This window comes from Dromaius novaehollandiae, chromosome 2 (assembly GCF_036370855.1).
Source record: "Dromaius novaehollandiae isolate bDroNov1 chromosome 2, bDroNov1.hap1, whole genome shotgun sequence".
NCBI classification, from domain to species: Eukaryota; Metazoa; Chordata; class Aves; order Casuariiformes; family Dromaiidae; genus Dromaius; species Dromaius novaehollandiae.
In genome coordinates this window covers 18,769,724-18,796,441 of record NC_088099.1, presented here as the reverse complement: position 1 = coordinate 18,796,441, position 26,718 = coordinate 18,769,724, and the positions used below count along the sequence as shown (strand labels likewise).

The following is a 26,718-nucleotide window of genomic DNA, read 5'->3' as shown; positions in this document are numbered from 1 at the left end:
GCCCCGCCCACCCGGCACGATAGTTTGCCCCCCGCCGCCCCCCGCCCCCGTAGCTGGTGGTTTGGCCCTGCGCGCGGCGTAACGGGCAGACGCGGGGGCGCACAGTGGTTGCCAAGCGACCTGGTTGCTAGGCGGCGGCTGCGGGAGGGGGGAAGGCGGAAGGGAGGGCGATCCGGAAGCTCTGCCATATCCGATCGTTTCCGGGACAGCCCTAGGCCTGGTCACTGCCGGCCGCCGGGGGCGGCCATCTTCGGGGGGAGCGGAGCGGTGGGGTGCTCCGTCTGGCGGCGGCGGCGGCCGCGGGGGCTGGGCGGCCGCGGCTGACGGGCGGGCGCTCGAGGCTTCTACTTCTGGCGTGGGGAGCGGAGGGGGAGGAGGCGTTGTGGCCGCCGCCGCCGCCGTCCCAGCGGGGAGGATGTTTTCCTTCTCCACCGTGCAGCCTCAGGTGAGGGGGCCCGTGGCAGGGCGCGGCCGCGGGGCCGGGCGGGGGCACTCGGAGGCCGGGAGGAGCAGCCGAGTCCCGGTGTCGTCGTGTCTCTCTGGCTGTGGAGGGTGGGAGCGCGTCGCGGGGCGGCCGTGGGCCAACCCCCATCGGGTGTCGCAGCGGCGAAAGAGCGGGTAGGAGCTGATGGCGTTTGCACGCCGTCGGGAACGCTGAGCAGCTCCTCCGTGAGAAGGCTGCAGCAGTTTAGGATTCTTGACTGGGAGGGGGAGGGTTACTAGAGGAGGGGGAAGGTACAGTAAAAGCTTGTAAAATCAGAAATGAAGAGGTAACCAGAAGATTTTTTTTAAGTCTATTTTTATAGCAGAAATGTGTGGGGTTGCTTCCACCCCCCCCCCCCCCCCCGCCCGCAGCTGATAAGTTACGCAACTGTCACGTGTTGTTGGGAAGGTCAAAAATAAATGGTTGTAAATTAGACAAGTTAGTGGAAGAAAAGTTCTTTCTCTGTTAAATAGAGCAATCTGGGTGCGATCTGGAAGGCATCTTTTATCATCCAGTGGGTAGGATGGGACAAGCACATTGTATGGACTTTGACCTGAACCACTGCTTTTATTGTCATGTTTTGTGTTAGGAGATTAGCGTGGGATTTAATTGTTCTTTCCAGATGCGAATTTGTTCATTATTTTTGTTTTGTCAGTGTAATAAAACAAAAAAGTTGTGATGTTTTCAGAGATGTGTCATTCCACCATTTCATAGTGGGAAATACAGAAGAAAGCTTGCTTAGTGGTTAGGATGCTAGCTGAAACCTTAGGAGGCTTTACTGTTTTATCGCAAACTTCTAGAGTTTAATTACAGCCGTGTACAATTAACCCTGAGTGAGTTTTCATACCACGCAGCTTTGTCTCTCTTGATATTCTATCTAGTTAACTCCAGAGACAGGTTTTTGCAGAAGGACGTTCACAGCAGGGGCTTAATCAGGTATTGCAAGCAATGCAAGGAATTCTTCCAGCAATAAGAGGTGCATTCCAACTCTTTCTTGCATAGCAACACATGTAATAAGACTGAGGCTTTTTCTAAGTGTTGGAATTATTTGTGTCATGTATTGTAATATGCGCAGTCATGTGCTATAGGAAGGACCCTGACATACACACTTGGACTTATGTACTGATCCATGAGATGGACCTTACTGAAATGACTGAGTGCTGCTAACTGCAGAATTAACTGTAGTATGTGTATGTACTTTGTATTGTCTTTGATACTTAGGCATGTTACTAAAGTAGGAAGAAAACAGAGGAAACTTCTGGGAATAACCTGTATAATGCAGGAAAAAAAAAATATATATATATATTTCAAGTTGCATAAATATTAATTTGTAGATTAAAATATGTGATGTTTGGAAAATATTTAGTACTTGAGTCAGTAATATTTAAGAATGGAGATCTCTGAATCAGTAAGTCTTTGATTAAAACCTTGTAGTTCCCTGCTGTTCAGAAGCAGCCACTGAACTTCCTGTTCAAGAGAAACTTGGTACTACCTGCTTAATCATACCACTTACTTGGGTAACTGTTCATGGATAATCTAGAATTGACTATGCAATGATATTTCAGATTAATGTCTGAAGTTAAGACCTATGACTAAGTAGATGATGTGCCTCATTTACCATTCTTGGCTTTTTTTTGCTACGTATGTTTGAAGAATATTACTACTTCTCCTATATAGCTGTATTATGAAGAGTATTAGAATGGTGATCTTTCAAGTGTTGTCTTGGGAGACACCAAGACAGGCTAAACATTGTCTTCAGTGCAAATTGATGGTAGTGTTTGCATTGCTTAAATACTGATCTTCTGTACCTCACTTCCCTATTTAAGTATCTAGTGATTAGTTTATTTAAACTATGCTCATGTTCAAAACCCAGGAGATGTAGCTTCTTTTTTCTTTTCCAAGTTTTGTGACCTTCTAATTTGTCATGCATACATACACTTTCTATTTTTCGTAAGTAGAGATATCAACTAACACTGGGGTGTTGAAACTAAGTTTATAGGTATTATGAAATCCTAAGTTAAAGAGCAGTGTACAAGACATGTAATTATAGATCAGTACTTGGAATGGTGATAAATTTAAATTTTCTTAATGTTTTTTTTTTCCCCCCTTCCCTTCAGGCTACTGTTCCTCTGAGTCACCTTATCAATGCCTTTCATTCACCAAAAAGCTCCACAACTACTGCCAGCTCAGCTTCTGTACAGCCTGTCCAGAGAGACACCACCCCAGAACATGATCCTCAGAACAGTGAGGTACTAAGAACCTTGGAAAAAGTGAGCTAGTATTTATCTCTGAGCTAGTATTTATTTCAGCTAGTATTTATCTCTGTAGTAATATGCAAAGGAGGGAAGGATTTTTTCTTCCATTTTCAGCTTAATATTTGTTACTATAAAGTAACAAAACAGTGAGTTTTCTTTTCATAAACCTGTTTTTTTTGTCTTTTCACTCACCGAATTTTAGCAAAGTTAGTTTCTGTATATATTGTGAGAAAACTGTTGCTTAAGACTGTTACTGAGTTCTGAATAGATGAAATAGCATATTTGAGTTATTTTTTTTTTTGCTATGAGAAGTCTTTGTCATGATCAGATGTTATTTGTTCTTAATGAAAAATCAGAATACAGAAGGTACAAAATAAGTTTGAGATCTTGCCATTTCTTTTCTCTTTCAGTTAGCTTCTTACAACAAATTTCTTAACTAATGATATTTGGGAGGAAAAACCTGGAGTCAACAAGGAGTCTCTGTCTGTAACTGCACAACTTTCCATGTCAGCTTGGATGCCATAGTTGTATTCATATCTCTGTTTTGTGATTCCATATAAATACAGAAGTATTTGCTTCTAGCAATAAAAATTAATTTCAGTAGGAGACTTGGATTGGTGAATGGAACTAAAAGCATGTTTAATCTACTGAGTTCTGTTTGTCATTCTACTTGGTGAAAATAATCTGTTGTCCTTTAAATCCAGAGGTTTTTTTTCTTTTAATGTTTTGTCTCTATTCCATTGTATACCAGTTTGCTTCCTTCTAGGATGATAAAATTATAAAAATAACCTTAAAAAAATCTCTCCTAATTAAAGTAACTATTGTTAATAACTTTAAAGTTGACTAGATTGTTGATTTTAAAATCAGTCAACTGTCTAGTCAACAAATATTTAAACAGTACATGCAGTTTGGAATATTAAAGTTAAACCAATGGGATGGGATGGCAAAAATCACTTTTTTGAGAACTTGACGTTATATGCTCCGTGCTATAAGATTAAACCTGTATTTGGAAGTAGTATCCTCTTCTGAAGGGGCATGGAAAATGTTTCAAGATTTCTTGAATTTCTTCACCCTTCACGTTCATATCAGTAATTCTCCAGGTAATTGTTGAGCTAAAGCAGGAAGGCTTGATTTACGCTTCTAAACCATGTATAAAAGTCAAATGATGATAAAAATGTTCTTATCCTGTATAACAACTGGATGAGCAATAATCTGTCTAGGCCTTTAAAACAGAGTACTTTGTTTACTTATAAATCCATTTTAAAACACAGTACTTCAGAGTACTTTAGACATCTATTAAATTCTTTTTTTTCTTGGCATTTTATTCAAGTAATTTCATGCATGCATTTTTATTGGAAATCCAGCTTCACCTTGAAAGTAGTTGAACGGAAAGCAATTGTAAAAAAAGATTTAGGAGAAAAGGATATATAACCCATAATATTCTAACAATAAAAAATAAAGATTAAAAATGTGTGCATATGCGTATTTAGATAAGCTATTCTAAATATATACTTATATATCTGTCTCTTGGTTAAGAAAATTGTTTATCTTTTTATAGGTATTTTTAAAAGATACTCTGTTATCTGTAAAATACAAGTTTAAAATTACTTTAATCAAGGCTACTTTAGTATCTCAAGTGGATTTGCTTTACCTGTCTTTTTTTTTCATAGTTACCTTGCATTTTTTTGTAGGAAATATAAGGCCTAGCTCCTACCCCTTTCACATATAAAATTTTGCATTTCATTATGTGTTTACCCAGCTCATAGCTGGTTTTTATTTTGATTCTGGGCTTTTAAAATCCAGTCTTTATGTTGCTGCTAAATTTGTCCTATCTTAAGCCTTTCTGTGAAAAAGCTGGCCAAAAAAAAAAGGGAGTTTGGGGGAATTTTGCAGGCTGCTCAGTTGGATGAAATACAGTGGGATATTCCTGTACATCTCTGTCCCTGTCCCCCACCCTATCCTACAGATTAGGAAGAGTTAGAAAACAGTGCATTTGTTTCTGTGTCTGCTCAAATAGGGGAAGGTGTTAGAAAGAACATTGAACTGGGAAGAAAATTTACTTGCTATAGATTTACTTTGACAGTGAAAATATGAATGCATGCATGTGGAAAAGCTAGTCAGTATTCTTTCTTTAATTGTGTCCTTTTATTCATTTTTCTTCATTTAAAAAAATGTTTCAGTCTGAACTGTATAATACAGATGCTGCAAAATAAGTTGAGAAGTAACTCATTAAGGTTTTTTTTTCCCCTCTAAGGTAATCTTAAATACATTTTGAACTCTTATCTCTCTGTTTTGCAGGCTGTACTGAATTTAAGAGATCTGGGATTGTCTGATCTGAAAGCTAACCAGTTCAAAGAACTAGTGAACAGGTTGCTTCCTGGCTATTCTGCTGAAAGGAAAGTCTCTTCCCAGTGGCATACATCCTACGTCTCTGCAGAGTCCTTCTTTGAAAATAAGCATGGTATGTTTCAGAGTGACATGCAAATAAAAATTGGTGAGAGCTAAATTATGAAAGTGAACACAATTATTCTTCAGTTTAATCTCTTGTACTGTAGGTAACTAATAGTTTAAAAATACTCAGGAAAAGAGCTCTAATGTCTTTATTATATATGGGTCATCTCTAGAATTGTGCTTTTTGAATTTTGGGATTCTTGGAAATTTGAACTCAGATTTTTGGATTTGTTTCTTCAAATTCAGATTTGAGGTTGTCTGCTATTTAACTTGTCTGAACTAAGCTATGGTACAAGTGCATTTTCTCTGATGATAAAACTGAGCTATTAATTTTGTCAACTATTTTCATTCACCAAAAGGAAAAACTAGATTTTACTAAGGGAACATGCTCATGAACACTTACAATTTTATGTAAAAGTTATTCCTTTTTTTTTTTTTTTTTTTTTTTGAACATTACATCAGGACATTAAAAAGGAATTTGAAGCTGTTAACAGCCCATGTAAAGCGTTTCATTACTGAAATAAACCAAGAGCAGTTCCATGCAGTTTAAGATATTTTGAGGTTAGTCTTAAACATTGCCCCTCCCCCTACGTAGGGGAGCCTTACAAAAGGAGCAGAGCCTCTAGAAAGATGCACAAGAGTGCATTATAGAAAAACATGCATATAGCTGGCTTTTGAGATGCTACTTACATAGTACTGCAGTTGGGAGAAAGGACAGAGGAATGATGTCTGAGGCCTACTATTACAGAAAAGGAGTTGTATTGTGATGTGGCATTTAAAAAAGTGCTTCCAAAGGCACATCCCTCAACAGGAAGAAAAAAGTTGCAAATGCTTCCAAGGCTTTACAGCTCTCATGAATTAACATGAAAGTTCACCAGACTGATCATTTCGTTCACAGTTGAAAAGGCAAGATTACAGGTGGAAAACTGCCACAGGCCAGGGAAATACTAAAACTACAAGGATGTATTTTTGGTATAGGTGACTCTGAATACTGTGGATGACTGGCTGTTGGTGTGCTGGTAGGTTTATATTGCATATATACTTGCCTAAGCATAAAGTTTCCTAAGCATAAAGTGAGGAGAGTGTGTATGTTTTTAATTGATGTGTTCATAATTAGTTTGTATTAGATTCTCCAGTATGCAGCATTGTAGAAGGTTCTGCAATGTACTTTACTAGAGAATTAGCAACTAATCTTTTTTTTCCCCCTGCAGTTTCTCGGTCTTTCAGTTGCTAGCTTGTAAGCTGTTAGTACAATCATGTAGCTTTAAAAATGTAGTAGGAACCTTCAAGATTCTTTTTTGCTTTTCTAGTTACATCTAACTTATGTTAATAACTTTCTCAGAATATGTAAAATACAAAATAAAACCCCTCTTTTTGTGGCTTATCTGCTGAATTACCATGGACGAGTGTATCTAGGCCTTGTCTTCTCTCCCCGCCGACCCCCAACTGCCTGTCCAAGTCTCAGATGTTTTTTAAATAATTCATACCTGCTTAATGAGAATGATAAAATGGGTTCCTAGACAAGGCAGTGCTTTTCAGTCACTAAACAAATAAATGACACTCATCTTCTCAGCAGTCTGTTTGTAGTATGCTTTAAATGGTATCTGCTAATTTTTTCACTGCAATGCTTTTCATTTCTTGTTGTTTCTGTATTATTGGAGCTATATAATAAAGCAAATTTAATATAGCTTAAAGATGTTTTTATGCTTTACACATAGTGCATTCAAAGTAACACCTAAAATGAGCATGGGCAATCTGCTCTTTCCAGTTTTTGGAATTGAATGATTGGTTGACTGCTGGTGCTATGGCTTTATGAATGTCTCTGGGTTCATATTCAGTTTGGGTAATTTTACTCAGATCTGTACAGGAATGTAGAGTTTCCTACACAAGTTGAGCTTCACATTCAAGATCTTGGATACCATGTGGTTTGGAAATTTTCATTTTTTTAAAAAAAAGTATATTGAAAAGCACCTGATAAAGGTTAATGCAAGAACCTAACTATCCATGTAGTGGTAATGGTTCATTTATTTAAATACAGATGCCTGAAGGACCATAGTCAAATACAATTTGAATTCAATATGATATAGAAAAAACAACCTGCCTCAAGGGATGTGTAGTTGCAATTTAAAATATGATGTTTATACTTTGTTTTATCTTTTTACAGGTTTTGTGGATGTTTTTAGTGCTTTACGCTCATCTTTCTTGTGCAGACAACATCCTAATCCCCTCCAAAGTTTGCATTCAGATCTGCGGTGTTGGCCAGGTATGAAACAATAAACTGTATTTTAAATCTGTAATCTAATATATATATATATTTTTTTTCTGGGAAAGTCTATTTTTTTCTGTCTTAAAGAGGAGCAATTTGGGAAGTGCTGGCAAACTTTCAGGAAGAACCTTTAAAATGATGTTAGCACTTTAAATCATAACATTATCTTTGTCTTTGAATTGCTGAATTTGAAGATCTCTATAATTTACTAGTATGTCTCCAGAATGAAATTAGTAAATATGGTGTAACTAGAGAATCTTGTTTGAACTTGTCAGTATTTGTGGATAGTATTCTTAAGATGATAGATGAGCTGACTACTTTCTAATCAATAAATATGTTGAACCTGGTATTCATCTAGGTGATCTTTCTAAGGTGTTTGACTTGTTTAAACTACTCTTGGATGTGCGATAGGTAGCAGGGCTGCATTAGGAAGAACAAAATCAAGAGCTCAAGGGAAACGATTATTGCCCTCTACTCGATGCTTGTGAGGCTCCGTCTGGATCCTGTGTCTGGGTTGTGGGTCCCCCTGTTATGAGAGAGAGACAGACTGGCAAATTGGAGAAAGACACAAATTGGAGATGGGCCATTAAGAAGGATGCAGGTTTTAGAATATTTAATGTACAGAGGGACGCTGAAAAATGTGGGATTTTTATAGTCGGCAGAAGAGAAGGCAGGGGGTGATCTAATTGCCATTGAAACCATATTCTTATCCTTTTCCTGTGCACCTCATAGAAGAGCTAACAGTTACTAGCTGCAGCATGGGAAATTGCTGTTGAGAAATTTTCACACTGAGAATAGTTAACACAATCTGGAACAGATTGCCTGGAGAGCTTGTGTTGTCTTAGTCTTTGGAGATATTCAAAACTTAGCTGGGCAGGGACTTGAGCTACCTGATCTAGTGTTGAAGTTGGCCTTTTTTGAGCAGGGGGTTGCACTAGATGACCTCCAGAAGTCTCTTTTAACTGATACTGTTCTATGATAAGAGAAGGCTTGGTTAAAACAGCAGGATTAAATGGAATTAGTGGTTATCTTAATCTTCTTTCATTAGATGTGTGGCTTTTAAAATTATTTTTTATCTTTATAATATTCCTGACTTACATAATAAATACAAAGCCTCAATGACAAGGTTACTGAGGTGTGGCTGAAGAAGACCTACAGTGCTCTAAGCTCCTGTGTTTAACCAGACTCATTCCTTTTGTCAGTTTCTGAGTTAACAGCGCATCCAAGGCATTCTTGATCTCTTGAGGATACCTTACTAGCTGAGTTCTTAGATTTGCCTTCAAAAGCAGGAACCTTTTTTCCTGTCCTTCTGGATTATCTTCCAAATGTTTCATGTTTGTTTGTCAGCATTCCTGGATTCAGTTCAGCAGTGTTTTTCTGTTCCCTGAGATAGTGATAGGGTTGGCAGTTATCTGTAATTCACAAAGTGTATTCATGAATATTTAGCAGAAACTTTATGAGAAAAATATATTGTGAAACAGTAAGCAGTTTACTTGCAAGTTCAGATTACAAGCATTTTTCATGATCATCTAACTATCTATTTATAATACTGCAGTTTATTTGTTCATTTGTCCAGTTTACTTCTGTTTTTGCATACAGGTTGCTGTATGCAATTCTCTTCATTTTCCTGCTTTGGATATGGGGCAGCTATGGATAATGACTGACATGAAATCCCCCACCTTTTTGACATAAGTTGAGGAAAATCATCTGTTCAACTTGGTGGGGGAGAGGAATTATGTTCAATTACACATAGTAAAGTCTTTTTCATGTAATAGGTTCTGAAATCTTAGTGTTGTTTTTTTGTGTGTGTGTGCATATGCAGTGGTAGTAATGAAAAGCTCTCCAAATTTTTTTCTTGTTTTAGTTTATATACAGTCCCGAGGCTTTAAGACTTTGAGATCAAGAGCAAGACGTCTGCAGTCAACATCTGAACAATTCACAGAAACAAAAAATTCACTTTCTTCGCTTCTGAAGGTAGTAACATTATGATACAAGTAACATTATGAAGTTGATCTGAATAAATCCAATACTTTTTTTTTGAATTAATCTTCACAATTTCTCAAGGATATTCTATACTATGGTAAAAAATTTCTTAAGTTTAAAAGTTGAACTAATGACAATGTTTTGCTTTCCTCGGTGCACAGATTTGCTTAATATATTATGAATATAAAGAATGTTTAAATTTTATGGTTGTTTTGAAGTATAAAAATTCCTAGAAATTAAATTCTTCATACTCTGTAACTTTGTTTTAAAACAAGTTTGGAGATGAATAAAATATTCATTTAAATGGAAGTGCAGCTAGTTTAATGTATCAGAGCATACTACTTTTAAAGCAATCAGTCACATACTGAAATGCTTAAAGAATTGACTTATTTGTGGCTAATGTCTTTTCAAAGTACAAAATTTGTACACTCAATATTTTTGCGTAAAAAACTGACTTGTATATCTTTAATTCAGTAGATAGCTATCCAGACTTGGAGTAACCAGACACTCATCAAGACTTGTTACTCAAGCAACATTAATCTAGGTAGTCTGATTAGTTTCTAATTGGTTGTACAAAAGTCAGGCTAATGAAAGCATTTGTTCTTATTTTACTTGTAAATTAGCTTTGAACTTCTCCCTCTCCCCTTCCTCTTGACATATGGGGTTTGTTTCATCCTTTGACTATGTACACCATGGATGATACACCAAGATAGCTCCATTCAGTGATGCTTAGCTTTGGTAGGGCATGTTTGGTATATTTGATTAAGCTCTATCAAGATGTACTTCACTGTACTTGTGAAGACATTCCCTATTTGCAGATAACTCTAGGTTCACTTCACGAAGCAGAAAGCCTAAGGTGGTAACTCCTGGACTTGTGCTAGCTGTGTACAGAGCTGTCTCTAGGCTGCATTTTCTTTTCAGAACTGGAGTACAAAGCATAGGTATTCAAATAGCTGCCCTTGGTCTTTTGGGGTCTGGGAGGGCTCCGGACCTGGTTAGCTCAGAGCCAAAGTTAAGAAGCCCCTGCAGGAGCCGTTGTGATTCTTCACTCAAGCTACTACCCTGTGTTGCCTAATTAATCCTATAGCACCTGAATTATGTGTTTTGTTTGTTTGTTTTTCCTCCCCTCACCTTGGGTTAATGCTACTCGGTTTATGAGTAGTTAACATAGTTAACTATATATTAACTCAGTTTAAACTAATGCTGCTGTTTAACATATTTTAGGGTTTCATCCTGAGAAAGCGAAGAATTGATGTTGAAAACTTAGATATGTTAATGAAAACAAAAAATATCCCAGAAGCACATCAGGATGCTTTTAAAACTGGTTTTGCAGAAGGCTTTTTGAAAGCACAGGTATTCCTGCAAAAAACACTTGGTAAGTTGTTTTAGTTTATCTTTTTGTCTTTGCATTCAGAAAATAGTTTATTTCAGCATGTTTTAAAATATTTCTTTGTTTTCTTTTACAGATTCCTTAAGGCGATCACGTTTGCTTTCTTTCTTTCTCTTTGTTCTTTGTTTATATCTTGCCGTGTATTCCTCATTTTTACCTGGGAAAGGCTCCTTTTCTGATGCCGGTCAGTTAACTCTTTTTTAGTCTTTTGTTCACATTGTTTCTTTCAGCAGGCTTAGCACATATGGACTGTACGTAGGCAATGTGATTGTTATGGGGTAACATTTCAAAGTGCTAATGGAACAGGAGAATTATTTACTACTTTTGGCTACAGCCTTTCAAACAATAGCACTACAAAATGTTTATGAAGACAAAGTTGTCTGTTACTATATAATTTTTTCATATTCTTTTGGTGAAACAATTACATGTTTCAAAACCAATTACAGAAGAGCAGAGGAGGAGAAGTTGGATTGTTCACAGGTTATGTATTTGTCTTCAAATGTAGACGATGTGTTATTTAGATCACCAGTGGGCAAAATGGTTTGATCTTTGTAATCATAGCCTAGTTTATAGTGACTAGGTACTTGTATGGCCAAATTGTCATCATAAGACATTTGTTGGAAATATCAGAATGATCAAAGGCCGAGCTAATATAAATGCAGAATTTCACTATCGTGCTAAGTTTGGGTCTGGTCTGAACAAATGCAGAAACATCAAGGGAGAGCTTGTGGCTTTGTGTTCCTACCATTGGATACAGGGCTTTCTGCTACAAATGACCAAAGAATATTCTTATCGAATTCACTGAAAATATTTCAAAGATTATATATAATCTTCATATATTATATTCATATATATATATTCATATATTTTATTATAGATATATATAAAATCTTATTCTTGCTGGACACTTGTAAATGGAAACATTGCTTTTTAAAATGGCAGGTATAAAAGTAGTGGTCTAACAGTGTACCCACTGATGTGCAAAATGCTATCTTGGAATGAAATGGCTTAATGTGTAAATTTGTTCTTCCTCTTTTGCTATTTGCTTGTAGTACGTTTTCGAACATCAAGCATTTTTGATGCAGCAGTTGATCCAATTCAGTTGAAAAATGTCACCTTTGAACATGTAAAGGGGGTAAGTTCAAAAATGTGTGAAATCTTGTTTGACTAATCATTGTGAGGCTGAAGAATGTCTTACTCTGTTGCGTAAAATTTTCCTGTGAACTGTTTTTAAAAAACAAATGTCTCCTTATGTTTTGATAAGCCTAAGACCTTAAAATCAAAATGAACAGAAAAATGAACATCAGGATAGCATTTCCCAGTTTTGTGCAGTAGAGAAGCAATGCAGTCTTGAGTCACTGTGAGTTGATTAATTGCCTCCTTCCTCTTCCTGCCCTGAAACTTTCTGTCAAAAGTACTTGAATCTAAGCAGAATTATATACCAGCCTTTCTCCAAGGAATGATCTCTAGCTTTCTAGAACACAGAACAAATGCACAAAGTAAGTTGGACAAGTATAGTCAGAAATGGTAGTTGCATTTTTACTTAGTAATGGAGACAGAAGCCTAATGTAATATTGATCACTCCAAGACCTGGAAGGTTTGTACCACTGTTTTTCTATTCTGCTTCTTTTTTGAGGCATTTAATAGCTTATAAAAGAGGTACTCTTGACTTGTAAAATCAAACTTCCTGAGGGACAGAATAGCAAGTAGGTAAGCTGGGGTATGAAAAGAGAGGCTAGAAGTACCCTGTTTCATGCACTTCTTCAGAAGTTGGCTAATATCATAGAAGATGGTAATGCCATTGAAGTCTCTTCTCTCTTAACAGCATCTCTTTAAGATATCTGATAATAGGCTACAGGGGGTATGGGGATTTCCAGAAAGAAGTGGAAGTGACACAGCTGATGGTAAAGTTTTTTTTTTTCTTTTTATTTCTTTCTATTCAGCTGTTCTTTGGGTGTCAGCAGCACAATGAGGATCTCCCTCCTCATCCCTCCGTATCTCTCGCCTAGGATATAGGTAGATTAGTCACCTTTTAACTAATTGGGCTAAATTCTTGACATACAAATTTCTGATTCCATGTTTATCTTGTTGGTAAGATCTGGTCTTGAACTGGTAGGTTATTCAGTCACTTTATTTTTAGGGCTTACCATTTCCTATAAACAATTCTAGGAAATGGGCTGAATTAAATTCAGGATGCTACTACAAAGTTCACCTACAAAAAAGGTACACTGTTTTATAAATGCTTAGTCGTATTTTCTGGCTTGTTTTTTGATGTGCAGGTTGAAGAAGCTAAGCAGGAATTGCAGGAGGTTGTGGAGTTTTTGAAAAACCCGCATAAATTTACTGTACTAGGAGGCAAACTTCCAAAAGGTAAGAATTATTGCTCAACAGAAGTGAAAATCGGATATAGCAGATATATGGCTACCTTCATAGCATTGTTCTATGTTGAATGACTAATTTACGGTGTGATCTATGGATATTTTTATTTCATTCAGAGTTAGGGAAGTAAAAAAGAAAAATGGTCCACAGTAGATTGTAAAATAATGTGTGATATTGGTGGATATCCTTGCTTCTCTAAAATATTTGAGAGGAATAAATGAACCTTCAGGAAGAGTTGTAAAAGTTTCTTTGTTAAAGGATAGTCCTTTAAATGAGGTATTGCTTTTTTTTAAAAAAAAAAAAGGCAATTTTGTTGCAGGCTTTCTGTCTTAGCTTCAGTTCCCCATTTATAATTCTCACAGAGAATTTGAGATATTCTGGTAGAAGAAGCAAAGATGTCTGGATACTGCTTACTTTTGGTAAAAATACAGTAAGAATTTATTAAGAACTTTAAGGCTAATAAGCTAGGACGACACAAAGCAGTGGACTGTGTAGATATTGTGTTAACCAGTCAGAAAAACCTCCAAAAATCAAACCGGTTGCATAATTCTTAACAACCTTACTTATGAGAGTAAACCAGTATTTTTTAAAAGTCTTAAGTAAACTTTGAGATTATATCCTGGACTAGAAAATTTCTTCTACTTTGTCACTGAACATATGTTATATTTCAGAAATATCTATTGATAAAATTATGTAATTGATGCCAAATTAATCTCTTTTTGAGTAGAATTTTAGGTAGCCCAGAGTTTCCTTTTAGGTTCATCTTTCTCTTTCTTTTTTTAACCTTCTCTGTAAGGACTTTTTTTTGTTTTTGTTTTTGTTTTTTTTAATGGTAATACCTTTCTGTGATCAAAACTAATTCTGTTGTATCTTGTCTCATCTGAGATGTATATATGTAACATGAATTTAATCTAAACCCCATGCAAATTAATGTAAGACTTTTTAATTGCCTTATGTGAGGATTATGTTGGGGTTAGAAAATAATACTGTGCTGCCTTTAATTATTCAGTTAATGTGCATTAGTTCTTTGTCTTGAAAGGCAGGGTGGTATGCGTGAATGATGTGTGGGTGTGGTAGTGTTTTCAGTTTTGTTTTTTTTAATACTCTTCTTGAAAGGCCTTTCTTCCTTCACTGCTGCTTTCAGCACCCTTAGCACTTGATAACTGCTTTAGATGGTTCAAAACAAGTGTTTTCATTAAAAGAAAAAAATGCTTAAGCTTGGTCGTAGTAAAAAGCCAAGTGAATCTGAAATATGTAGACCTGGTGAGTCTGTTTGCTGTCAGTTCTCTACATGTTTTCGAATTAATGACTTGGAAAGCTTTAATAAAAAATCCACTTTAAGAAAGGGCTTTGCCATCTTTTTTAGAAAAGCCAGAAATCTACGACAGTTGTGAGGGTGAATTTTGAAAAGGAAGAAAATGAATTCTGTTCATTCTGAAATGCGTTCTGTAATTCCTGTTAAGCCTTAAGTGTATTATCTGACAAATGGCTTTTTTTCCTTTTGGTTTCTACTGATAACCTTTGAATGTTTAAAAAAAATACAAATGATTGATTGCTAAGCATATGACAAAATCTATTATGTTATAATGTTATAATATGAAATACTAGACCACGCTGCAAACAGGATTTTTCCTTTCCTCTCTGTTATAGCCCACAGCCTTTTTTATATTTAGGAAGTTTTAAAAATGTGGTACCTAGGTAAATGTCCAATATGAAGAGGATGCTAGTACTGTTTCAGCTGCTAAACACAACAGTAACTTTATAGCATACTTCAGGCTTCTGCTTTTATTTAATAATCTTACAAATGTTGTTGTTGTTGTTTAAAAATGTATTGGCATGTATCTAGATCTGTTTAAGGAAATCTCTTTGCAGTGCAAGTAATGAGAGTATCTGAAATGGAATGTTAAGTGTTTTGAAGCCAAGTATGAATTACTTTTTTTATGCATGGAAGAGACAGAAGCTGTGTATAGCAAGACTCTGTGTGTGTTACTATGCATATGTTTTTATTTTGTTTTCAGGTATTCTGTTAGTTGGACCACCTGGTACTGGTAAAACTCTTCTTGCCCGAGCTGTGGCTGGTGAAGCTGATGTTCCATTCTATTATGCATCTGGGTCAGAGTTTGATGAAATGTTTGTTGGTGTTGGAGCTAGTCGCATCCGAAGCTTATTCAGTAAGTTAAATGTTTGTATTCTTAAAATCTTTTAATATGAAAGATAAAGTATTTAGTGGTACTGTTTACAAGTAGCAGGAGTATGTGCTTTGATTAGATGCAGTTCTAGTTACAGGAAAATAGTAAAGCCTGAGGTTAATAAATAAAATTTCCAAGTAATTAGGCGAATCTCAGAATTCCATAAATAGCAGTTAACTGCAGAAACTTGGCTAGTGATCAGACTGAAATTGTAGCAAAAACTATAACAGTGTTCCCAGTGAGAACAGAAATTGTTTATTTAGAAGTGTAATGTCCTATAAATTAAATGAAATATTTTAAATCTAAGATAAAAATAGCATTAACTTTCTTAGTTAGTTCCCTCGTATTTTTATGTTGACTTTATTTTTCTGAACTAAAACTTGTTTAGTGCAGGATCAGAGTATAGCATCTATGGATGCAATTGTGTGTATGTCTTTTTTTTTTTTTTTTTTTTTTTTTTTTTTTTGTAGTGAGTTTTCATGTCTGCATGGCTAAGTCATCTGCTGCTTCGTGTCACTTATATATTAGAAAAAAGCATATTTTTAATATAGGATAATGATAAAGCAACAAAAGCAAGGCTGGCCTTACCTTTGGTGTATTATTGTAATTCAGTCCTTAAAATATTTTGGTTCTCAAGTTGATAGTGTTCCTTTTGAGTTTAAAAATATAACTGGCTGTTTTGTAAATAAAAATCTCTTCTATAAAGTAGTAGTTCTTTTGCGTATTTCAGATACAGAAATAACTGTGCTAGCTTTTTCCACCTCTATATGATTAAAATCTTTGATTTAGTGTTTTGTTGAGACGAAATGTTTTAAGAATTGATTTTTTTTTTTAACCAAATTAAGGTCTGTTGTGACTAATCTGAGATTTCTTTCTTGATCCTATCAATAGGCTCTGAATATAGGGCTTTAAAGTGATCATTAATTGGTAGGACCAATGCCTGTTTAGTTTGATAGCTTTCATGTAGCAGAAGAGACTTTCCACTTGAACTATGCAAATTGTTATTAGAAGGGGAAAAAATCCAATTTCATTCTTTAAGTGGAAGATTGATAATGTCAAGCATCTATGATGTAGAAAGGAGTATGTATTCGTGGAAGAAGTGTGGTTTGTTTCATGTGGAATGTTTGCAAGATGTGGCAGATGTTTTACACTTTATAAATGCATATTCCTTTCTATTGATGACAAAAGTTAGATGACTGACTTGTGCAACAAATATGTCTGATTGGGATGAATTGCATCCTAGTATGCACATACCAGTGTGTGGTCTTAAAGTCATATCAATGCAGTTTTATTTTCTGTTGTTAATACCTGTAAACTTGTTATTTAAAAGTCCTTCGCTTTTAAATAACAAGCGGGATCTATGAAAATAAGTTACTGTTTAGACCCATTGCATTTCATAATATTTTTAATATATCGATGTTGGGTACCTGAGTCTATGAAATAACCTGTTGTTGTGTGCAGTTGATATCAAATACAAGGAATTTCTTAATCTGTTTTACTAGTTGTTTCTTGTAGCGGGGTAGGAATATAAAAACTGGTAGGGAGATGATGCATCTTACTTCTCTTTATTTGTTGCTTCATTTGAAAAAAGGGTTTCATTCTGAGAGACTGAAATCAGGACAGCTCTGGTGATGTCTAATAGAACACTTCATAATCCCAGAATAATAGGAGTTGTATGATTTTAATTTAGGATTCTACTATTTCTATTACTTTGTATGGTTGAAATGTCCTTCAGCTATTTTTCTCTGTCAGGGGAAGCAAAAGCAAATGCACCTTGTGTTATATTTATTGATGAGTTGGACTCTGTTGGTGGGAAGAGAATTGAATCTCCAATGCATCCCTACTCAAGACAGACCATTAATCAACTTCTTGCTGAAATGGATGGGTAAGTATATGCATTTTTGAGGTTATAGAAAGTGCTTGAATGAGTGATATTTTGAATATTGCGTGGATTTATTGCTTTTCTGACAACTTTGATTTTTAAAATCAATAAGAAAAATTGATTAAAATATATAAATGTACAGTGCCTCTCATAATTGGTTTCCAGTAGTGCATATAGTGGCATAAATCACCCTGATCTAAAGAATATAGAAGGCTGTAAGTTACAGTAACAGCATAGCTGCAATTATTTTAAAGTATTTCTCAATTTTTTAGGCTACGTATAGGAGGAAGAGGTTGAACTTTGGACATCAGGGCATGTTTTCACCAGTTATTGGGTTAAATGTGACCACTCATGGGTTGAATATGGTGGCTGACAGGCCTTTTCTTAATTGGCTGGTTGACTTCATTCCAAATAAGAAATACAGCTATTGACTACAGCTTTAAATTCTGTTTAAAAAGAATTTAATTACGTTCTTGCTCTTTTTTTCTTACAGCTTTAAACCCAATGAAGGTGTTGTTATTATTGGGGCAACAAACTTCCCTGAAGCACTAGATAAGTGAGTAAAATCTATGGATCAATTCTGCATAGTATGTATTCAAAAAAAAAAAAAAAGGGTGGGGTGGCAGGGAAGAAAAGGTAACAAGGATCAGGTAACTGATTAGATACTTGTTTGTGCTAATTCCTGAAGTATTAGCATTGTGGCTGAGGCTTTTTCCTGAAAAAGGATGGATGCTGGCCTGTTTTTGGCATTAGAAAGGTCGTTGAATTAAAGTAAGCAAGCTGCTTAAATAAGCATCTAAAATTTCTGCAAGCTTTTATACTTAAATTGCAAACAAGGAACACAGCTTGTTAATACATTTTAGTACTGGTTAATAGTAGTAGTTTACCTTACAAATGCAAGAAAACCCCATAAAATAGGTAATAAACGTCTGTTTGAGCTGTCTTTTAACGTACAAATGATTGGAAAAATGCATTCTTTGCACTTATGTGCCAGAAATAGTGTCTGTAGATGTTTTTATCAAATCGATCTGATCATCCTGCGCATGTATGTTTAATAGCAGAATTTACAGCAGCATTTTAAAGTTGTTGTATTAAATTGTCTTTTCACTTAGTGCTTTGATACGTCCTGGTCGTTTTGACATGCAAGTTACTGTTCCTAAGCCAGATGTAAGAGGGCGTACAGAAATTCTGAAGTGGTACCTTAATAAAATAAAGTATGATCAATGTGAGTAAATACCTAACCTTTTCATGTAACAGTTTGTCCACTGGGTCAGCCCACTGGTGTATCAGTCCTTTATTCTGGGAGTAGTAGCGGCTTGTACCATATGCTTCAGAAAGGAACACAAAAATCATATAGTATTTAGTGTTGGGATAGTTCTATAAAGCAGCATTTCTCTCTAGTTCCCAATAGTTCATAGTGTATTGACTATTAAGCTTCATTTCTTTTTAAAGCTTAATATTTTTATTTTAACAAACTATTTTTAATAGAACATAATTCTTGCTTATAATTTGATAATTTCTTGATATTTATTCATGACACATCACAAGGTTTTTCAGGAGAAATATGGACACTAATGTCAGATTTGTTTTGTTTTTTTCCCACAGCTGTTGATCCAGAAATAATTGCACGAGGCACAGTAGGATTTTCTGGGGCAGAACTTGAGAATCTCGTAAATCAAGCTGCCTTAAAGGCAGCTGTTGATGGAAAAGATATGGTAACCATGAAAGAACTAGAATTTTCTAAGGACAAAATTCTAATGGGTAGGATTTTATATAAAAGACATTCATATAACTTACAGTACACAGTTTTATTTTGCAAGATTCATACTTTTATGGAAGAATAGATTTTGTTGCTGTTTTTTTTAGCAAGTGAGTCTTCTATTAGTTAATTTTGAATAGAACCTTTTGAGACCACAGAGTAAGTAGTAACACTTTAAAGTAAGATTTTATGTTCTTGTTATCAGAAACACTGCATGCTATCCTTGAGCCTAGAGGAAGTCACAGAATTGATGTCCTATCCCTATCTCTTGATTTAGAAAGAAGGCGGGAAGAATAGATGATCAGAAGCCTGGAACTCCTATTTATCTAGCTTGGCATGTAGTAAGGCAAAATGTAAACATCTCAGATGTACACACCAAAAATACTTCCGCTCCCTTCATGCTTGAGCGGAAATGGAATTTTTTTTTAGATATTCAGACTTTGTTTCAATCTAGTCATTTAAAAGCGACTTGACTATAGAGTTAGGTCCATTCTAAACATTAAAATCTTACTTGTAAACATTTAGCACAATGAGTGTTAGTTAATTTTGGTTGCATGCTGTTCCTCAGCTACTTTATGCTCTGTTTGCATATGTATAGTCTGTGTGAACTGTGGTGACAATCACTGAAAACAAGTTTACTTCATGTGCTTTCCTTTAAGGACCTGAACGTAGAAGTGTAGAAATTGATGATAAGAACAAAACAATCACAGCTTACCATGAATCTGGGCATGCTATCATTGCATATTATACTAAGGATGCAATGCCAATCAACAAGGCTACAATCATGACACGAGGAACAACACTTGGACATGTGAGTATTTCTAAATAATAAATTTAATATAACAAATTTTATATTGGTCTACTGTTAAGCATTTTTGAGGAATTTGTCCACAGTGCTATTCATTGAAACCAGTTAGAACACATACTATAACTTGTTGTAATCGTTGCAAGTAATCTCTTGGAAAACTCCCTGGTCATTTTTTCTGTGTGATGGCTCTCATTCTTCATTTCAAATATGCTAGCATGAATCAAATATGATCAAATATGCAAGGAAAGAATTTTAACTATGTGCGATTCTGCTGCAGTTAACATAGCTCCCATAAATGAAACTTCAAAGAATGTTTAAAAGACTTGAAAACAGCAGCGGTGCTCAAATGTACTTTCACGCAAACTTCAGGTGGTTCTTTGTCCAGTGGAACTTTTTCTGAAAACTAATCTGTTGTTTTGTTCTAACATAGATATTCTTGCTTGTTTTTTCTATTCTGTCTTTGATATGTTGAGCATTTGAACAGAAAATTATCTCCATTATATCTGTTTCAGTGGAATATTATCCAACCAATGCTTTTTCTTTAATTGAACACATTAACTTGAATTTTCCAGGCAAGTTGATTTGTACTCAATAAAAAGTGTAGGGAATAAGGAGAAGTAGAATAGACTTCTGTGGGTTTTTTTTTTCTGTCCGTAAACATGAGATTCTGGGGTTGGGTTTAAATGGCTTCCTTTTGTGTGTTGCTTATGGCCTCAAGGGGGCTATTTCATCTGGTAAGCCAAGCAGCTCCCAAGCCAACCTGATGAGTGTATGTATAGACGGATGCCCAGAGTGTTCAAATTGTTGTGTAAAAAGCTTCATATCCACTTTGGATATAAACCAGGGTATTTTTCAGATTGTTTCAGTATTTCTTCTGTTTATTGTTACCTGACCACAAGTCTTTGTCTTGCAGGTATCTTTGCTCCCAGAAAATGACAGATGGAGTGAAACTAGATCCCAATTGCTTGCACAGATGGATGTCTGCATGGGAGGAAGAGTAGCAGAAGAGCTCATATTTGGAAGTGATCACATCACAACAGGTCAGCTGATCAGTAGTTAAAGAATTCCTGGTCAGAGCTTATAGATAGGCTTGTTTAATTTTGGTTTTAGTAATTAATTTAGGCTTATTTAATATCTAGGTGCTTCCAGTGATTTTGACAATGCTACTAGAATTGCGAAGCTGATGGTGACTAGATTTGGAATGAGTGAGAAGGTAGTATCATTGTTCTTAAATACCTATATAATATAAAGAAATTTTCCTCTTTTGTAACTAAATACCTATTTGGCTGTCAGTGAGTACAGAGATAAAGTAGTTCTGGCAAAAAAGATAAGCCTTACGATTTGACTATTTTTTGGCACTACTATGCAGAACTCAACAAGAAAACGTGTGTATTTGTCGGTTTAAAAACTAACACAACAAATCTTCACCTCAAAATGACCTTGAAAGTTATTAATGTCTACAGAAAATCTTCATAATAAAAGCAAATATTTTGGAATTGAGGACGGACTTCATTTCTTGTTTTTAGGAGGGGGATGGAAATGCCAAGTTTTGTAGACTTCTAAAAACAAACAAACAAACAAGCCCCCACCCCCCCACACCCAAAAAAACCTTCTTTTGTTGTCCATTGTTATTGATTAAGTGTTAGATCTGCAGTGCTGCATGTGGCAGGGGTTGTTCGTGGGGGGGGGGGGGGTTGTAATGAGGGTTAATCAGAATTTGAGGCTCTGCTGTAACCTATGAAAACAACTCTTCAGTGACAACATAGTTCATGAATAAGCATCTTTGCTTTTCTTATTGTAAGCACTTCAGTAAGTTTTTGATTAATGTTTTTATTTGTTCACATGTATAGGCAATAGGTGGTAAAGCTCTTATAGAGGTTTTTTTGGAACAGTGACAGGACAAAAATATCCTTTGTTTTTTTTGTGTAGCTTGGTGTTATGACCTATACTGATACGGGGAAAGTTAGCCCTGAAACTCAGTCTGCAATTGAGCAGGAAGTGAGAACACTTTTGAGGGTAAGATATCTCTCTCTCTCTCTCTCTCTATATATATATATATATATATGTATATATAGATAGCTTTTTTTTTTTCCTTACACTTACACATGTCTTTTGAAATGAGTTCAGCATCAGCTTACACATTGGAAAACTGAATACTCAAATAGCATTGAAAATACAGTGGTAGATGAAACTATTCCCAAGTGTTTAAAGTAGCTGCAACTTTGAATCTCTGCATATTGTAATTTTGTTAATAATCACACACAGGCAGTGAGAAACAGGTTGATAATGTTAGAAGTTCTTAATATATTCATTTACACTTCCTTTTACATTTAGTCAGGATTTGTATTTTTGCCTATTTCATTTATAGGGAAAAAACAGTCTGTAAATTGTTTTGGAACAGATGCAAATGCTTTGTGTTACTCCCATGTTTCATGACCTGCAGCTAAATCTTCAAGTATAGAAACACCAGAATGGCCATACCAGATCAAATCAAAGAGTCACTTAGTCTGGTATCCTGTTCCCCACAGCAATCGCTATCAGATGCTTAGGGAAGTTTGTAACAGTTATCACAGAACTTCCAGATCAGAGTTCTAGTGTTCTGAATTAGCTTGGTCAGGCTGGCAAGTTATCTGTATCCAGTAACATATAAACCATTAACACTTCTGCTGTGGCTGTTTCTGAATTGATTGCTTAGTTGGCTAAGGACTATCTGCATAGAATTAAAAACTGAAGTTGGAGCTTACAATGCTGACAATGTGTTGCAACTTGCAGCAACTGCTGGATAGCTTCCAGTTTTCTAAAGGTATATAATTCTTTTGGAACTTAATAAGCTTTTAAAAACTTTAGTCTGAGGAACATGCCTTGAATGCTGTATGATATGTATAATAAATGTAAGCAGTCACTTTTCAGATCTAGTTAGTCTTTTTAAGTCTTATAAAAAAAAAATTCAGGTTTGTCCCCATGTTCTATTTTTAGTCCTACTGCTGCACAATGCAAAGGTGGCATGAATTATAAATAAAAATTTTGTTGAGCAATTACGATGTCTAGGTTTGAAATCTTTAGGACTGGAGCTATGCTAACTATGAAGTTTTAAGGCTCAATTTGAAATGTTTGTGTAGAGCTCCATTTACATAGAGACAATTCTTAAAATTGAATCTCCCCCCCCCCCCTTTTTTTAATATTAGGACTCATATGAGCGAGCAAAGAACATCTTGAAGACTCATGCAAAAGAACACAAGAATTTAGCAGAAGCTTTACTGAAATACGAGACTTTGGATGCCAAAGAAATCCAAATTGTTCTAGAGGGGAAAAAACTAGAAGTAAGATGATAACATCCTTGATACAGTAACTGATAATTCAAAGAATGTACATCTAGCAATGCAGTAGTCTTATGCAGCATAGCTTTTTTTCCCCTACCTGATGTGTGTATGGCATTAGTGACACTTTAAGATTACTCTGCAGTCTCTTGTCAGCTTCTGTTACTCATCTATTTGTTGTGTCTCTTCAGAAAAAGACACAAAATAAAGCAAGTTCCTCATTCTCCCTCTACTCTTCCCGGAAAAAAGTTTTTCAGAAACACAAATCTCAGGGTTGAATTCAATGTTCTGGTCCAGTCAAATGTGCTGAAGTTGAGAAGAAAGAAGTGTGCAGATATACTGGTGTGTTTCGGCATAGCTTCTTGGGTCACACCTCTATATGTGCGTTTGAAGTGGTACCCTGTAATATGTGCTGTAGAATGTTTCATGGACGACGACATCATAAGTGCTAAAGGATTGACATGTAAAACTGTAGTATGTAGTCTGACTAATAATGTTCATATGCTGTTTGAAGATAAAGATCAGTTTTAAAAAAGACTCTTATTTAGAATTGTAACAAAACATCTGTATGAATGAAGCAGCTACACAGCTCAACTCTAGTAAAGAGAATTGTGAGAGCTCCAAATTAGTTTAAGACGACCAACAACAAAAAAAACCACAAAGAAACACAGTGATTGTTCTTTGAGTGCTCTTTGGGTTAAAATGCACACATGTATGGCTGGGAGAGAAATTTTAATGCAAGAACAACAGGGTAAACATGTCTAAACCTTTTTGGGCCATGTTTTGGACAGAACTGTGGCAGGGGTACGAGAAATACCTGTGACCTCTGATGTGCTGCTGACAAAATTCTCAGAATTTTTATTACTGCAGTAGATGGATGCGATTTGCAAACAGTGCTTTTATACTGCTGGAGATTCTACTGAATTAGTTTTTACTAATTATATATGGGTGTTTGATGATCCAACAGAGGATCTCTTCAAAGAGGACAATATTGCTCACTAAAGAGTAGTTCAGAAAATGCTTCAAGCATGTGTTGTTTCAAATAACATTCCCAGTTCTCTTGTTTAGTAAAAGTAGGCAAATAACCCTTTTCTTTCAACCCTTACAGATACTTTCTGGAAATTCTAGACTCATAAACACAAAATCAGTTTCCAATCAAGTGGAAGTGATTGCTATCAATTATATATGCCAGTATTCTTCTGATCTCATGGAACTGGTTTTTAGGAACAGCGTTGTTTGATCATAATCTTTCTGTGCAATGAATTGTAGACCCTTGGGACTATAAACTTCTGTTGCAGAGAGGAGGCCTTTATTGAAGGTTAACATAGTTGGAGGTTAAAATAGTTGGGCCGGTGCCAATAAATGTAAATGGATATTGGTAGCTACACTTAAAACTAGAATTAACATAACTTTCAGAATTTTCTGAGTGTTACACTTGATTATAACCTAGTTCTTTCTCATAAGAGCACGTGTTTTTCTTTCAAAACCCAGATAACTTTCTATTTGCTTATTTTTCATTGTTGGCTTAGTATAGTGACATCCCAATGCAGTGTGGGAGAACTTCCAAATGTTATAAAACACTATACCAAACTTCTTCTAGGCTGACTAGTTCCAGTTGTACATGTATTTTAAAATACGCCAAGAGAAACAGATACATACTGCATATTTGGCATCTGTTTTTGGAATAATAAAGTTAATTTTAATTATGCATATTGGCTTTCCTTTTATTCACTGTCAGTTGCTACAAGATGTAATACCAAGTGCCCTATTATGCAAATTGAGGTGTACGAAACATTTAAACTTGTAAATAAATTTAAGAATTATAGCAAAATTGCATTTTTCTAAATAGATTTCTAGGAAGCTTTCTTCATAGAAAATCAGACCTTTTTTTGCCAATTGCTGTTTCAGTAATGAGACTTGGATGGGAATTTTTTCCTACTTAATGTGAATTTTTTCTTAAAAAAAGAAAAAAAGCAAAAACACTTTCATTTTTCAAGTCATTAGAATCTATATTGAATGATGTGTTTTGGGGGCAGATTCTTGAAGTCTAACGTATTTTTCTTTTTCAAAAGCTCTATGCAAAGAACAGCCGAGTACAGTGTCTTTCAGAAAACTGGTCATATCTCATTGGCTTGTGAAAGAAGATTTTTAGAGATGAGCCATCAATTGTGAACAGTTAACAAAAGATTTGTGCCACTGAAGTGTTTACTCTCATTTCTTGGTGGTTGTGTGCATGTGACAGTGAGTTTTGGAGAAACTCATTTTGTCTGTTTTAGGCATTGGATTTGACTTCTGTTGTCTGCAGGTACATCTAGGAGTCTACATTTTTCCTCACATAAACAGTGGAAAGAGGTAGGTGCCTGTCGCAGGCAAAATTGTCTCACCTTGGGGATTTTCACTTAATTTAAGCTCTTGCCAATTGAAGTTTTGATTATTGATTTAGGTATTGGGGGGGGAAATAGAGGATAAATAATTAAACACTTAGGGAAAACACCTTTCCTTCCCCTTTCCCCATGCTCACACATCCCCTGTCCCCTTTCTGGTCTCAATGTTCCTTGTTTTTGCCCTGTTACACTGGCTTACCTCATGGAAGGAACTGGGAGGGATGAGTGATGCAGGAGGCTGGGGTCAGCGGGTAGTTTTTTCTTTCTGCTGGTCCCTGCTTCTTACTGCCCGATACGGGTCGCCCATGGGTTGCAGTCCCTCAGGGCTGTCCCTGCCCCAGTGCAGGTTGCCCTTGGGCTCCCCCCGGAGGTGTACCCCCTTTGGCATAGAGCGTCTCTTTCTAAGAGTGTGGCTCTAGCGTGTCCCTTCTGCAAGTCTCTGCTTCCTCCAAAAATGTGCCTTTTCACATTTTTCTCATGTCCCCTTTTGGGTATCCTCATGTCTCCTCTCACCTCTCTTCATTTTATGTCCTCATGCACATCCTCACCAGCACAAGGCAGTTCATGGCCGCCTTCTACACCAGTCACCCCTGCAGCCCCTGCAACCCAACCTCTGCCTGTTATGCCCAATGCAGAGTCCACAAAGGGCACTTCAGAGCCAAATGGTGCAAATGCCCCAGGTTCCTTTTAAATGTCTGGTGTCTGTTGTAGAAGACAGAGCAGAGCTAGGTGCTTGGATGGTCTGTTTGCATTTTATATCACCCTGAACTTGTCATAAGCATTGTGGCACATGAAGTGAGATAAGAACTTCAGACTTGGGTGTGATTCTGAATTTCAGCATCTTCAGACATGACTTATGCCATAATTCTGCCATTAATACAAGAAAGTGCAAACTTCTAATGAGAGGTGTGGCCTGCTTCTTCTAGGTGTTTCTTAGCAACTGTCATGACTTCAGTCAGCTGAAATTTCACAGTAGCTTTTCAAGTCTGGATCCTTTAATGTTAGCCCTAGTGTAAGAGAGGTGTAGAGGCACAGCAGGAGGGTGTTTTTTTAAGTAGTAGATTAAATTGGCTGTGGAAATAGAGCAATCAAACCATAGGTAGCTGGCTCTCTTCCCTCTGGATTTGCTCAAAGGCCTTTCCTAGTAGTAGATGCTTACAAATAGCCTTCA

At 36.1% G+C, this 26,718-nt stretch overlaps 1 protein-coding gene across 3 annotated transcripts; it reads left to right on the top strand.

Annotated features, from left to right (window-relative positions):
• The first annotated feature begins 213 nt into the window (after positions 1-213).
• Positions 214-24,873, top strand: YME1L1 (YME1 like 1 ATPase). 3 transcript variants are annotated; one of them, XM_026101567.2, is made up of 20 exons: positions 214-275; positions 394-445; positions 2,602-2,754; positions 5,038-5,200; positions 7,355-7,453; positions 9,321-9,430; positions 10,664-10,814; positions 10,906-11,013; positions 11,882-11,964; positions 13,109-13,199; positions 15,227-15,379; positions 17,150-17,282; positions 17,773-17,835; positions 18,392-18,504; positions 18,885-19,040; positions 19,698-19,849; positions 20,760-20,886; positions 20,986-21,059; positions 21,776-21,862; positions 23,032-24,873. In XM_026101567.2, exons 2-20 carry the CDS (start codon positions 416-418, stop codon positions 23,173-23,175), a joined length of 2,190 nt encoding a protein of 729 aa, XP_025957352.1. In that variant the 5' UTR covers positions 214-275; positions 394-415; the 3' UTR covers positions 23,176-24,873. The 3 variants fall into 3 exon arrangements, with proteins under 3 accessions (XP_025957352.1, XP_025957353.1, XP_064361950.1); XM_026101568.2 differs by having other exon boundaries at positions 215-275; positions 2,602-2,733; XM_064505880.1 differs by lacking the exons at positions 214-275; positions 394-445; positions 2,602-2,754; positions 5,038-5,200 and adding an exon at positions 6,173-6,209.
• Positions 24,874-26,718: the final 1,845 nt, after the last annotated feature.